The following is a 14886-nucleotide window of genomic DNA, read 5'->3' as shown; positions in this document are numbered from 1 at the left end:
ATCCCATAACGCCGGGATCATGCCCTGAGCCGAAGGCAGACGCTTAACCGCTGTGTCACCCAGGCGCCCCTTAAAAAATATTTTATTTCTTTATGAAAGAGGGAGAGAGCAGAGGGAGGAGCAGAGGGAGAGGGACAAGCAGACTCCATGCTGAGCGCAGAGCTCAATGCAGGGCTTGACCTCAGGACCCTGAGATCATGACCTGAGCTGAAATCAAGAGTCAGACGCTTAGCCACCCAGGCACCCCAACAAATAAATCTTTAAAAAAAATACTCAGTTTTGGGGGCACCTGGCTGGTTCAGTCAGTGGAGCATGCAACTTTTGATCTTGGCATTGTGAGTTTGACCCTCACATTGGGTGTAGAGACTACTTGAAAATAAAATCTTTTTAAAAAATCACCCAGTTTTCAACAAAAAGTATGAGACATGCAAAGAAATAGGAAAGTGTGAGCCAGACACAGGGGGAAAACAGCAGTCAATAAATTTGCCCCTGAGCAAGCCCAGATGTTGGACCAAGACTTTAAATCAGCTATTATGAATAAGAGCTGGGGTAACCGGCTGGCTCAGTCAGAGCATGCAACTCTTGATCTCGGGGTTGCGAAGAACTAGAGGAAACTATGTCTAAAGAGTTCAAGGAAATATGAAAATGATGTCTCACCAAATAGAGAATACCAATAAAGAAATAAAAATTATTTAAAAAATGAAATAGAAATAGGGGTAGAGGGGCGCCTGGGTGGGCTCAGTCAGTTAAGCATCCAACTCTATTTCAGCTCAGGTCATGATCTTAGGGTCCCAGGACATTGGATTCTGCACTCAGTGCAGAGTCTGCTTGAGGATTCTCCCTCTCCCTCTCTCTCTCTGACCCTCCCTACTCTTTAAAATAAATAATATTAAAAAAAATAAATTAGGGGTAGAACAGTGCAATAAACTGAAATGAAAAATTTTCTAGACCCTGCTCGACTTGATAAAGAATATCTTCCAAAAAACCTAGAGCTAACATACTTAATGGTAAGAATCTCAAAGCTTTCCCACTAAAATAAGGTACAAGGCAAGGATGTCTCCTCTTGCCACTTCTCCACATTGTACTGCAAGTTCTAAGTAATGAATCAGGAGAAGAAAAGGAAATAAAAGGTATAGATTGGGAAGGAAGAAATAAAAGTGTCTTTGTTCATAGATGACATGTTAGTCTGTATAGGAAATCTGAAGAAATGACAAAAAAAAAAAAATTCCTGGCACTAGTAAGTGATTATAGCAAGGTTGAAGGATAAAAGGTTAACATATGGAAATCAACTGCCTTCCCACATACTAGCAATGAACAAGTAGAATTTGAAATAAAAAATATATATCATTTATAATAGCATCCATAAAAATGAAATACCTAAGCATAAATCTAACAAACTATGTATAACATCTATGTGAGGAAAACTACAAAATTGATGAACGAAATCAAGGAACTAAATAAATGGAGAGATATTCCATGTTTATAGATAGGAAGGCTCAATATAGTCAAGATGTCAGTCGTTCCCAACTTGATCTATAGACCCAATGCCATCCCAATCAAAATCCCAGCAAGTTACTTGGTGGATACTGACAAACTGATTCTAAAGTTTATATGGAGAGGCAAAAGACCCAGAATAAGCAACACAATATTGAGAAGAACAAAGTTAGACTAATGAAAATACCTGACTTCAAGACTTACTGCAAAGCCACAGTAATCGAGACAAAGTGGTATGGGCAAAAGAATAAACAAATTAATCAATAGAACAGAACAAAGAGTCTACAAATATACTCACATAGGTATACTCAACTGATATTTGACAAAGGGGCAGTGGCAATTCAATGGAGCAGAGAGAGTCTTTTCAACAAATGCAGCTGGAACAAGTGGCCATCACATACAAAATGAAAAATCTACACACACTGCACACTTTTTGTGAAGACAAAAAAGTAACTTAAAATGGACCACAGACCTGAATAGATCACAGATGCAAAACTAAAAAACTCCTAAAAGATAATGTAGAAGAAAATCTAGGTGACCTTGGGTTTGGTGAAGACTTTTAAGATACAAAACCAAAGGCATGATCCCCGAAAGAAAGAACTGACAAGCTGGTCACAATTAAAATGAAAATTTTCTGCTCTGTAAAAGATATTAAGAGATTGAAAAGACAAACTACAGACTGGGACATAATAATTGCATAAGACATATCCGTAAAGGACTGTTTTCTAAAATATGGAAAGAACTCTTAAAACTCAGCAATAAGAATATAAACATCCTGATTTAAAATAAACCCCAGACCTTAATTAGCAGACACCTCAGCAAAGAAGATATGAAGATGGCAAATATACGCAAAGACACCCCACATCATATGTCATCAGGGAAATGCAAATTAAAACAACAACGAGATACCGCACTACACCTATTAGAATGGCTGGAATCTGGAACACTGACAGCACCAAGTGCTGGTGCGGATGTGAAGCAGCAGGAGCTCTCGCTCATTGCTGGCGACCGTGCAAAATGATACAGACACTCTGAAAGACTATTTGTGGGTTTCCTAACAAAATTAAACATATTCTTACCATACAATCTGATATTTCCCCAAAGGAGTTGAAAACTTATGTCCACACAAAAATATGTACATGGATATTTAGAGCTGCTTTATTCATAATTGCCAAATGTTGAAGCAACCAAGATGTCCTGCCGCAGGTGAATGGCTAAATGAGCTGTGGTACCTTCCAGGCTATGGAATATTATTCAGCACTAAAAAGAAATGAACTCTCAAGCCATGAAAAGAGATGGAAGAACCTTTTTTTTTTTTAAAGATTTTATTTATTTATTTATTTATTTGAGAGAAAGAGAGAGAGAAAGAGCTGGAGAGAGGGGGAGAGAGAATCTGAAGCAGGCTCTGCACTGAACGCAGAGTCCAATGCAGGGCTGATGTCACGACTGTGACATCAAGACCTGAGCTGAAACCAAGAGTCAGCTGCTTAAGTGACTGAACCCCCCCAGGCACCCCAAGAGATGGAGGAACTGTAAATGCATATTACTAAGTGAAAGAAGCCAACGTGGAAAGACTATATACTATATGATTCCAACTATATGAATTTCTGGAAAAGGAAAAAACTATGGAGACATTATAAAGATCAATGGTTGCTGGGGGCTGGGGGGAAAGAGGGATAAATATGCAGAGCAGAGAGTATCTTTTTTTAAAAAAGATTTTATTTTTAAAAAATAATCTCTATGCCCAACGTGGGGTTCAAATGTACAACCCTGAGATCAAGAGTCCCATGCTCTACTGACTGAGTCAGCCAGGTGTACCAGAGCAGAGGGTATTTTTAGGGCAATGAAAATACTCTATATGATAATGACATGTGTCATACATTTGTCCAAACCAAAAGAATGTACAACACCAAGAGTGAACTGTAATCTAAACTATGGACTTCAGGTGATTGAGATGTGTCAGTGTAGGTTTATCAATTGTAACAAATGTACTACTCTGGTTTGGGATGTTCTAATGGAGGAAGCTATGCATGTTTGGAGGCAGGGGGTGTATGGGAAATCCCTATACCTTCCCTTCAATTTTGTTGGGAACCGTAAGCTGCTTTTTAAGGAAAAAAGTAAAGTCTGAATTTAAACATTTTATACTAGAGGTGATCAGCAGCAGATCTGAAGTGACAGAAGAAAGAATCTACAAACTGAAAATAGAAATTGTCCATTCTTAAGAACAAACAGAATGAAGGGGCACCTGGCTGGCTCAGTTGGTGGAGCATGAAACTCGCAATCTCAGGGTTGTGAGTTTGAGCCCCACATTGCGTGCAGGAATTACTTAAGAAAATAAAATCTTAAACAAAAAATAAAAGAATAAACTTAAGGAAGAAAAATGAACAGAAACACAGGGACCTGTGCGAATACCATCGGGCATACCAAAATATGCACAACGAGAGTCCTAGGAAGGAGCAGAGAGAGAATAAAAGCATAAGTAATATTTGGATAAATCAAGGCCAAAACCTTGATTTCAAGGCCAAATTTTATATAAAAATTAATTTATACATCTAAGTTCAATGACCTCCAAGTAAGAGAAACTCAAAAAAATTCACACTTAAACACACTAGAGTCAAACTACTGAAATATAAACAGAGAATCTTGAAAGCAGCAATAGAAAAATGACTCATCATTTACAAAGGATCCTCAGTAAGATCAATTGTTAATGTCTCATTAGAAAAACTATGAAGTCCAGAAGGCAAGGCAGTGGGATGACATTCAAAGAAATGAAAGGAAAAGACTGTCAACCCAGAATTTTGTAACCAAAAAGACTATTCTTCAAAGTGCAGGAGAAATTAAGACATACCCAAATAAACCAAAGCTGAGAGAATTTGTCACTAGCAAACTTTCCCTACAAGAAATACTAAAGGTCGTCCTTCAGGCTGAAATGAAAGAACACCAGGCAGTAACTTGAATCCACATGAGGAAATAAAGAGCACCAGTAAAAGTTACTGCATAGAGAAATATAAAATATGGTATAAATGTTTTTATGTTGTTAACTCTTTTTTTATCCTCTTTAATGGGAAAAGACAGCTTCACAAAATAATAACCATAAAACAGTATTGATATGTTTATAATGTATGACAATAATACAAAGTACAAAGGAGTAGGGGAAGGAATGAAGCTATATTGAAGTAAAGTAAAGTTTTGAACACTATTGAAACTCAGTATTAATCTGAACTAGACTGTTATAAATTATTATGCTAATTGTAACCCCAGAGCAACTATTAAGAAAAAATTAAAAATATTGTAAAAGATGGGGTGCCTGGGTGGCACAGCGGTTAAGTGTTTGCCTTCGGCTCAGGGCGTGATCCCGGCGTTGTGGGATCGAGCCCCACATCAGGCTCCTCCGCTATGAGCCTGCTTCTTCCTCTCCCACTCCCCCTGCTTGTGTTCCCTCTCTCGCTGGCTGTCTCTATCTCTGTCAAATAAATAAATAAAATCTTTTAAAAAAAATATTGTAAAAGAAACAACAAAGGAATTAAAATGTTATACTTGAAGATATCTATTAAACACAAAAGGAAGTAATAGAGAAATAGAGGAACAAAAAGACACAAAAATACATACATAGGGGCGACTGGCTGGCTCAGGCAGTAGAGCATGTGACCCTTGATCTCAGCACTGTAAGTTCAAGTCTCACGTTGAGTGTAGAGATTACTTTAAAAAAAAATTTAAAAACACATATAAAACAAATATAATTGCAGTTGTAAAACTTATATCATTAGTAATTACATTATATATAAATGGATGGAATTCCCCAATAAAAATGCAGAGATTGTCAGCTATCAGAATGAACGATTTCTCAACATTTGCTGCAACGTGGACGGCACCGGAGGAGATAATGCTAAGTGAAATAAGTCAAGCAGAGAAAGACAATTATCATATGGTTTCTCTCATCTATGGAACATAAGAACTAGGAAGATCAGTAGGGGAAGAAAGGGATAAAGAAAGGGGGGGTAATCAGAAGGGGGAATGAAGCATGAGAGACTATGGACTCTGAGAAACAAACTGAGGGCTTCAGAGGAGAGGCGGGTGGGGGACTGGGATAGACTGGTGATGGGTAGTAAGGAGGGCACGTATTGCATGGTGCACTGGGTGTTATACGCAACTAATATCATCGAACTTTACATCAGAAACCAGGGATGTACTGTATGGTGACTAACATAATATAATAAAAAAACATTAAAAAATGCAAAAAAATGCAGAGATTGGCAGATAAAAAATCATTGCCCAACTATACACTCTCTACATGACTCACACTTTAGATTCACAGACACAAAAAGGCTGAACTGAAAAGGATAGAAAAATATATATCATGCAAAAAATAACTAAAGGAGAGCTTGAGTGCCTATAATGATGTCCAACAGATAGAATTTAAGACGAAAATTGTTAAGAGGCAAAAATAGGCATTTTATAATGATAAAGGGTTAATCCATCAGGAACACATAACAATTATAAACATAAATGCACCTAATAACAGAATCTCAAAATACATGAAGTAAAAACTAACAGAGTTGGGTAGATAAATACATAATTCAAAACTAACAGTTGGAAGGGGTGCATGGCTGTCTCAGTCAGTAGAGCATACAAATCTTGATCTTACAAAGATCGTGAGTTTGAGCCCCATGGGCAGAGAGATTACTTAAAAAAACAAAAAAACAAAAAAAGCAGCAGTTAGAAATTTCAATAACCCCTACCAATCATGACTAGAATAACTAGGTGGAAGATCAATGGGGAAGTAGACTTGTACAACACTAGAAACCAGCTAGACCTAGCAGAGATCTATAGGACACACCAGCAAACAACAGAGAATATACATTCTTCTCAAGTGCATATGGGATATCCCATCTTAGGACATAAAAAAAGGCACCAATACATTTAAAAGAACTGAAATACAAAGTATATTTTCTGACCCACAAAGGAATGAAATTAAAAATCAATAAGAGAAAGTTTTAGAAAATTCACAAATATGTGTAAATTAAACAACACACTTCTAAATAATGAATGAAATAAATCACAAGAGATATTAGAAAATAAGACGAATGAAATGAAAATGAAAAATACCAGAATTTATGGATGCAACTAAAGCCCTGCTTTGAAGGAAATGTAGAGCTATCAAGGGCTATAGTAAAAATGAAGAAAGATTTTAAATCAATAACCTAACCTACTACCTTAAAAAACAAAAAGAGCAAAATAAACCCAAAAGGAGCAAAAGGGAAGAAATAATAAAGAGGAGAGCAAGAATAAATGGAATAGAGGATAGAAAAACAATAGAGAAAATCCATGAAACCAAAAGTTGGTTCCTTCATTTTTAAAAATCTTATTTATTTATTTATGTATTTATTTATGTATTTATGTATTTAAAAGTAGGCTCTATGCCAAACATCGGGTTCAAACTCATGATCCCAAGATTAAGAGTGACATGCTCTACCAACTGAGTAAGCCAGGCACCCCCAAAAGTTAGTTCTTTGAGAAGATCAACAAAACTGATAAACCATTATCTAGATCGATCAAGAAAAAAAGAGAGAAGAATCAAATTACTAATATCAGCAATAAAAGAGGAAACAACACTATTGCCCTTACATAAATAAAAAGCATTGTAAGAGAATACTCTGAACAACCATATGCCAATAAATTAGATGCCATAAGTGAAATGGCCAAATTCCTAGAAAGACACAAACCAAAGACGACATAAAAAGAAGTAAAAAATCTAAATATACCTGTAGCAAGCAAAGAGTTGAATTCATAATTTTAAAACTTCCCACAAACAAAATTTGAGGCTCCCACTACCTCAGTGGTGCATTCTACCAAATGTTTAAAGAATAATTAATACCAATCTGTCACAAACTCTCTCAGAAAGAGGAGGAGGAAACACTTCTGAACTCATTCTATGAGACCAATATTCCTCTGATACAAAATCAGACAAAGACATCAGAAGAAAACCACAGACCAATATCCCTTATGGATAAAGACGTAAATCTTCTCAACAAAATACTAGCAAACTGAATCCAGCCACATATAAAAAGGATTATACATCATGACCAAGTAGGATTAATCCCAGAATGCAAGTTCGTTTGACATCCAAATATTAATTGATTTAAAATATCATATTACTAGAATAGAGGACAAAACCCACATGATTGCCTCAGTTGAAACATTTGACAAAATCCAAAAAAATGCTTTTATGATTCAAAACAAAACAAAATCCAATATGGAACAAATTAGGAAAAGAAGGGAATTCCCACAACCTGATAAAGGTCAACTATGAAAAACTCACAGATAACATTATAGTCAATGCCAAAAGCCTTTCCCATTAATATCAGTAATAAGCAAGTACATCCATGTTCATCATGTCTATTCAACCTTGTACAAAAGTTGTAGCTAGGGGGCGCCTGGCCAGCTCAGTCAGAGGAGCTTGCAATGCTTGATCTCAGGGTAATGAGTTCGAACCTCACTTTAGGTTTAGAGATTACTTTTTAAAATAGTTGTGGCTAAGACTATTAATAAATAAAAAAGAATAAAAGTATCCAGATTGGAAAGCAAGACGTAAAACTATTTTTTTCCTTCCTTCCTCCCTCCCTCCCTCCCTTCCTTCCTCTGCTGCAAAAAGCTTTATTGTTTCCATTTGGTCCACAGCTTGGTTAAAAAGCTGCCTAGTGGCCTCAGGGAGAAGCTCTGTCACAAGCCCCGACCTGAGAGGGTTGCCAGAGGTGCCCCTCAAAGGCTGCTCATCTAGGAAGTGGTTCTCCAGGAAGAAGTAAAACTTTCTGGTCACAGATGATATGACACTGCATATAGAAAATCCTAAGGAATCCACAAAAACATTATTATTACTAATAAGCGAGTTTAGCAAGTTTGTAGGATACCAGATCAATATACAAAAATCAGTTGCATTTCTATACACTAGCAATGAATAATATAAAAATGAATTTAAGAATATAATTCCATTCACAATAGCATAAAAAGAATAAAATACGTAGAAGTGAATTTAACGAAGTAAAAGACTTATGTACTGAAAACTATAAAACATTGTTGAAAGAACTTTAAGACCTAAATAAATGGAAAGATATCCCATGTTCATCAGTCAGGAGACCTAATGCCATTAAGAGGGTATTAGTCCCCAGACTGATCTACAGATTCTACTCGATCCTAAGCTAAATCCTTGCTGGCTTTTTTGGGGAAATTGACAATCTGATCCTAAAATCCATATGAACATGCAAGAGACCTATAATGGCCAAAACAATCTTGGAAAAAAAACAAAAAACAAAATTAGAGGACTCACACCTTTTACTACAAAGCTACAATAATCAAGTCAGTGTGATAGTAGCATAAAGGTAGATATGTAGGTCAATGAAATAGAACTGAGAGTCCAGATTTTTGACAAATTGAATTGTGCCAAGACAATTCAATGGGGGAAAGAATAGTCTTTTCAATATATGGCGCTGGGATACAAGTGGATATTCACATACAAAAAAGTAAAGTTGGACCCTCCTTTTATACCTTTTATAAAAATTAACTCACAACGGATCAAAGACCTAAATGGAGGAATTAAACTATAGAACTCCTTTAAAAAACAAGCAAAGAGTTTCATGGCATTGTATGAGGCAATGATTTCTTGGATATGACAGCCAAAGCAAGGCAACAAAAGAAAAGAATAGATAAATTGGACTGCATCAAAATGGAAACTGCACACCCAAGGACAGTTAACTGAGTGAAAAGGCAGCCTACAGAATGAGAGAAAAGATTTGTAACTCAGAGAGAACTAGAGAGCTCCCACAACCATAAAAAGATGTATAATACAATTTAAAGATGGGCAAACAACTTGGGTAGACATTTCTCCAAAGAAGGTCTACAAATGATAACAAGCCTATGAACAGATACTCAACATCACTCATCATCAGGGAAATACAAATCAAAACCACAATGAGATATCACCTCACACCCACTAGGATGGCTTTTATTAAGAAACAAAAAGCCAACAGGAAGTAACAAGTGTTGGTGAGGATGTGGAGGAATCAGAACCCTTGTACATTGTTGGTAGGAATATAAAATTGTACAATTGTTACAGCAAATATTACGGCCGTTCCTCTATAATGGAATTACCATATGATCCAGCTATTCCACATCTGAAGATATACTCAAAGGAATTGAAAGCAGGGTCCTCAAAAGATAATTGTACACCCACGTTCATAATAGCCTTCTTCACAATAGCCAAGAGGAGGGAGCCGGCCAGGGTCTATCAGTGAGTGAATGGATAAACAAAATGTAGCAGATATATACAATGAAATATTATTCAGTTATCAAAAAGAAATGAAATTCTGACACATGGATGAACCTTGAGGACATTATGCTAAGTGAAATAAGCGAGTGACAAAAAGACAAATACTGTGTGATTCCCACTTACAGAAATATCTAGAGTAGTGCATTCATAGAGATGGAAAGTTGAATGATGGTTGCCAGGGACTGGGGAGAGGAGGAAATGGGGTATTGTTGCTTAATGAGAATAGGGTCTCAGTTTTACAAGAGGGAAAGGTTCTGGAGATCGATTGCACAACATAAATACACTTAACATTACTGAACTAAACACTTAAAAAGAATTCAGATGGTGAGTTTTATATAATGCATGTTTTTCCTCAATTTTTTAAAAGGCTATAAAAAATGCTTACTTATGCTTACAGAAATGCTGGTTGGTGAGATATTACATCATTTAGCTAATTTGAGACAATTTTCCTCTGTGAACCTTGACTTCCGCACTTCAACCTCTAACTGTGTCTACCTGGTTGCTCAAAAATTAACCCAATAGCTATCATTTAAGCCTACTTGTGTTATGCCAGGCTTTTCCATATGTAATTCTCAACAATCCTCTGGTGAGCAAATTAAAGCTTAGAAAGGCTCACTGACATTTCCCAAGGTTGTATGAGGGACAGCTGTCATTGGGACCCATGGCCTGACCCCAAAGCCTGGGTTCTTCCTTACTGGACCGCATGCCCCTCAAGCTAGCTTCATCCTAACAACAATTTGGGGTACCTCAAAAATTTAGATTGCCCTTGGAGATGAGCTTCTCTGGGTTTTGATGAATGTTGAATGTGTGAATCCTATAAGGAATAAATTAACAAAGAGGGGAACAAAAACAGGAATGAATACACTGACGGGCTAATGGAGCCGTGAATGGGTGGGGCCTGGAAGAGAGGGAAGGAGGCAAGACTGGAGAGTGGAAAGGGGAAATTACATTCTGTGGTAATCAGAGCTCTTACAGTCAGTGTATCCTACCGGAGGTCAGAGACCACTGGGGAAAGTCCAGGGGCCTCAAGCCATTGCCAGCCTGAAAAGAGACCAGTCCAGACACAGCTGTGTGTGCTCCCAGCCTCTAAGGAGTCTCAGGCAAGATGCCCTAAGGAGGGAAGGGTGACTGGGACACTGGGGGTGGGGGGCGGGGGCAGATGTTTCCTTACAAAGATCACTGGGGGTATGCCTGAGTGGCTCAGTGGGTTAAGCAACTGCATTTGATGATCCCATGATCCCAGGGTCCTGAGGTGGAGTCCTGTGTTGTCGGGCTTCCTGCTCAGCGGGGAGCCTGCTTCTCTTGCGGCTCCCTCTGCCCCCCTCCCCCAACAATGCTCGCGCGCATGCTCTCTTTCTCTCTCTCTCTCTCTCCTGAATAAATAAACGAAATCTTAAAATGAAAGAAAGAAAGAGGGGCGCCTGGGTGGCTCAGTCGGCTCAGGGCATGATCCCGGTGTTCTGGGATAGAGCCCCCCATCAGACTCCTCCCCTGGGAGCCTGCTTCTTCCTCTCCCACTCGCCCTGCTTGTGTTCCCTCTCTCGCTGGCTGTCTCTCTCCGTCAAATAAATAAATAAAATCAAGAAAGAAAGAAGGAAAGAAGGAAAGAAGGAAAGAAAAAAAGAAAAGAAAGAAAGAAAGAAAGAAAGAAAGAAAGAAAGAAAGAAAGAAAGAAAGATCACTCGGGATCCTGTGGGGAAGGTGACTTTAAGGGGAAGAAATTGGAGGAAGGGAGGACCTGACCCCGAAACGCAGAGCCAAGGGAAGTGAATTCCAGAAAGGTTTTTGGAAGGATCCTTGGCCAGGGCTTTGTGGGGACGTGGAGATGGTGAGACAGGAAGCAGTCTCTATTGTCAACTCAGGTACTTCAGAGAATCTTAAGGAGGCTCCATGAGATCATGTCCTGAGCCGAAATCAAGAGTCAGATGCTTAACTGACTGGGCCACCCAGGCGCCCCCAGGGGATAGTTTCGTATTGTCCCTCAGGTCCAGGGATCTCTGCACTTGTTTTCTGAGGGGTAAGGTAGGAATCTGGTACATTAGCCTAGAGATTGCTGAGGAGACCAGTGTTATGATGGGGTGGAGGAAGGAAATGGCTTTCGGAGAACAGGGAAGGAAAAAGTCTGAGGAAGCAAGAGTTAGAAACCACTGGTCTTTCCAGATCTGTATTACTTAAGCAAATAGCACCCCGTGTGCTACCTCCCCTGACCTCAGTGCTGATCGGGAGAACTCAGCAGAGCTGGGTCACCGCCTTCCCCAGGGCTAACAGGGATCTAAGCCGGCGTGGGAACCCAGGTGATCTGGGGCATGATGGACACGGCATGAGGGCACTGGGGGTCCCTGGCCCTTTTCGGGGGAGTAGGGCATGGACCTGAACTATTTAATTACTTCTCTCAAGTAAAGTAGAGAGTAGATGTGGGCACAAAGGCATCTCCTGCAGCTGAGGAAGACTCTCCCAGGGCCAATCCACTAACCCCAGACTCTCTCTCAGCCCGCCAAGCCTGGGATGAGGGGGCCCCCTTCACCAACCTTCTTTACTTCAGCTTCAGGGAGCCTCAGGACCCCAGCACCGAAGGAACAGGGTCTCACCCCATCCTTCACCGTGGAGATGGGGAGACTGACACAGGGTGGCAAGGGGGGCCCTGCATGAGGCTCTCTCCCCTTGGGCTTGGCCCCCCCTGCAACCACAGCTCCGTCTACAGAGACAGAAAGCCATGGCCTGGACCCTGATACCACTTCTGCTGCTGTTGGCCTGGACGGCCTCCATGGGCAGTGCCCGGGCCAGGACAGACCTGCTCAACGTCTGCATGGACGCCAAGCACCACAAGGCAAAACCAGGCCCTGAGGACAAGCTGCACGACCAGGTGAGGGAGGAGTGTGGCTCGGGCTGGGAGGGGGCTTGTTCCAATGCGGAAGAAGTCAGGGGGGCGGGGGAAGCGTCCACTGGTCAGACGCCCCCACATCCTGGGTTATTGCTGTCGGGGAAGATGACAGTGGCCTCCTGGGAGAATACCATGTCAGCAAGGATGCGATATAATCATTTGTTGAGCACTTACCAGGGGTCATGTTTACCGCCCATGATTTCATATTCCCACTGGTCCCTTGATGTAGGAGATAATGTTCTCCCCCACATGACACAAATGAGGAAACTGAGGCCCAGAGAAGCACAAGGACATACAGAGGACTCGGACATAAGCAGCCCTTGTGGTGGTGTAGGGATAGGACTCGGGTGGGCACTCGCAGTGGTTTGGAGGGTGAGAGATCGTCGGGGAGGATGGTTCTTCCTACCTTCACTGTGTGCCAGTCCACGGAGTGTCAAGGGTAGAGGAGACGGTCTCTTCTGGCTGGGATACAGGGCAACAGGTGCTGTGTGTTCACTCATTCTGTAAAAATGGATGCCAGTCGGTTGTAACTCTATTGACATGCCACGTCTCCTTTTTATGATACTCTTTAGACGCTTTTTCTAACCTGGAATAAAATGCAAAGCCAATAGAACCTATTTGCACATTTAACTTAAAAAATATCAACATGATTCTCTATCTGTACTACAAAGGAGAAGCACAAAGAAAGTAACTTATAATAAAATAAAGTATATTTCAGTATGTCGATTCCCTGGCATGACTCCATTAGAAATCACTATCAAATAGCATGTTTGCTTCTGTTCACCAAATCACTATGAATGGGCCAGTTACGGATGCAGATCGAAGCAGGTTTCTTCTGTTGGCAACTTAAATGCTATAAGATACTCTAAGCTGTGTTGCCATTGATGACATGATCTTCTAAAACAGTGAATAACTCCAGTAAAACGAGACACATAGTGTGGCCTTCCTTTTCACAGTATTTGCTGTTCTGAAAAAGCCAGTCTATATTAAAAATTTGCTAAGAGATGGTGTGTCTATACGGGAGATGGAGTTCGGTTTAGATTTAGGAAATCATAGAGATGTCTTTTGTTTTTTTCAGCAAATATTTTTTCTGGGCCTGCCACATTTCTGGCACCGGCCTCACTGCTGGGGACACAGACCTTAGTAGCTGCTGAGAACAAAGTTATTCAACATACATTACTACATGGGTCATTCCCTCCTTCTTTTGCTCAAAATGTCACCTTCTGGTCAGGTTTTTCACAACTACCTTACTTAAAATTTCAACAATTATCCTATATTCTACTTTCCCATTCCCTGCTGTACTCTTCTCCATATAATTGATTGGATCCTGACACCATATTTTTTTCTCTTTTAGTTTCTTACTGTCTGTCCCCACTGATCAGGATATAAGTTCCATGAACACACGTTTCTGTCTGCTTTGTTCCCTATCATATTCTTAGCATCTAGAACAGTGACTGGAATAGAAATAGGTACTCAGTAATTATTTTTTAATGAATACATCAAAGAACTTTCTATAAAGTGTGAAGGGCTGCATCAATGATGGCTATTGTCCCCCCAACACGGGATTTCTCTCCGGCTCCCACAACCCCTGATCAGCCCTGTTGTGACTGAGTCTCCCCCAAGATGGGAGTTCCTGGAGGTCAAGTAAACTTTCCTAAGACAAGCCACCTGAGGCAGGAGACCAAGAACAAAATGGGGAGAGGCTGGAGGTGGCAGAAGGCTGTGTATGTGGGGTGGCAGTTAGTCGGGTGTCTTCCCCACGCAGTGCACTCCCTGGAAGGAGAAGGCCTGCTGCTCAGCCAGCACCAGCCAGGAGCTGCACAAGGAACATCTCCCTCCTGTACAACTTCACCTGGGACCACTGCGGCAAGATGGAGCCCGCCTGCAGGCGCCACTTCATCCAGGACAACTGTCTCTACGAGTGCTCACCCAACCTGGGGCCCTGGATCCGGGAGGTACGGGACCAGCCCTCACCCCACCCCAGCGGCCTGCCAGGCAGCTCCGTCAAGGCTGTGGCCGCCCACATCCCCACGCCCCGCTGAGAGGAGCCCTCCGTCCTCCCCTCCCACCCAGGTGAACCAGAGCTGGCGCCGGGAACGTTTCCTGCACGTGCCCCTGTGCAAAGAGGACTGTCAGCGATGGTGGGAGGACTGTCGCACCTCCTACACCTGCAAAGCCAACTGGCACA

At 40.7% G+C, this 14886-nt stretch overlaps 2 protein-coding genes across 2 annotated transcripts in view; both read left to right on the top strand.

The window, feature by feature from the left end:
* LOC100482963 (folate receptor alpha) overlaps positions 1–14886 on the top strand; it is a 29005-nt gene that overhangs the window by 13751 nt on the left and 368 nt on the right. The gene's annotated exons all lie outside the window — the stretch shown is intronic.
* Positions 11529–14885, top strand: LOC117803285 (folate receptor beta-like; the record flags this gene model as incomplete). Its single annotated transcript, XM_034665603.1, is given in 5 exon segments — positions 11529–11679; positions 12519–12680; positions 14464–14526; positions 14528–14653; positions 14772–14885. Coding segments are annotated over 4 exon segments (453 nt in total), but the record flags the coding sequence as incomplete, so codon positions are not given.

This window comes from Ailuropoda melanoleuca, chromosome 8 (assembly GCF_002007445.2).
Source record: "Ailuropoda melanoleuca isolate Jingjing chromosome 8, ASM200744v2, whole genome shotgun sequence".
NCBI classification, from domain to species: domain Eukaryota; kingdom Metazoa; phylum Chordata; class Mammalia; order Carnivora; family Ursidae; genus Ailuropoda; species Ailuropoda melanoleuca.
This window is presented reverse-complemented; position numbering and strand designations above follow the sequence as displayed.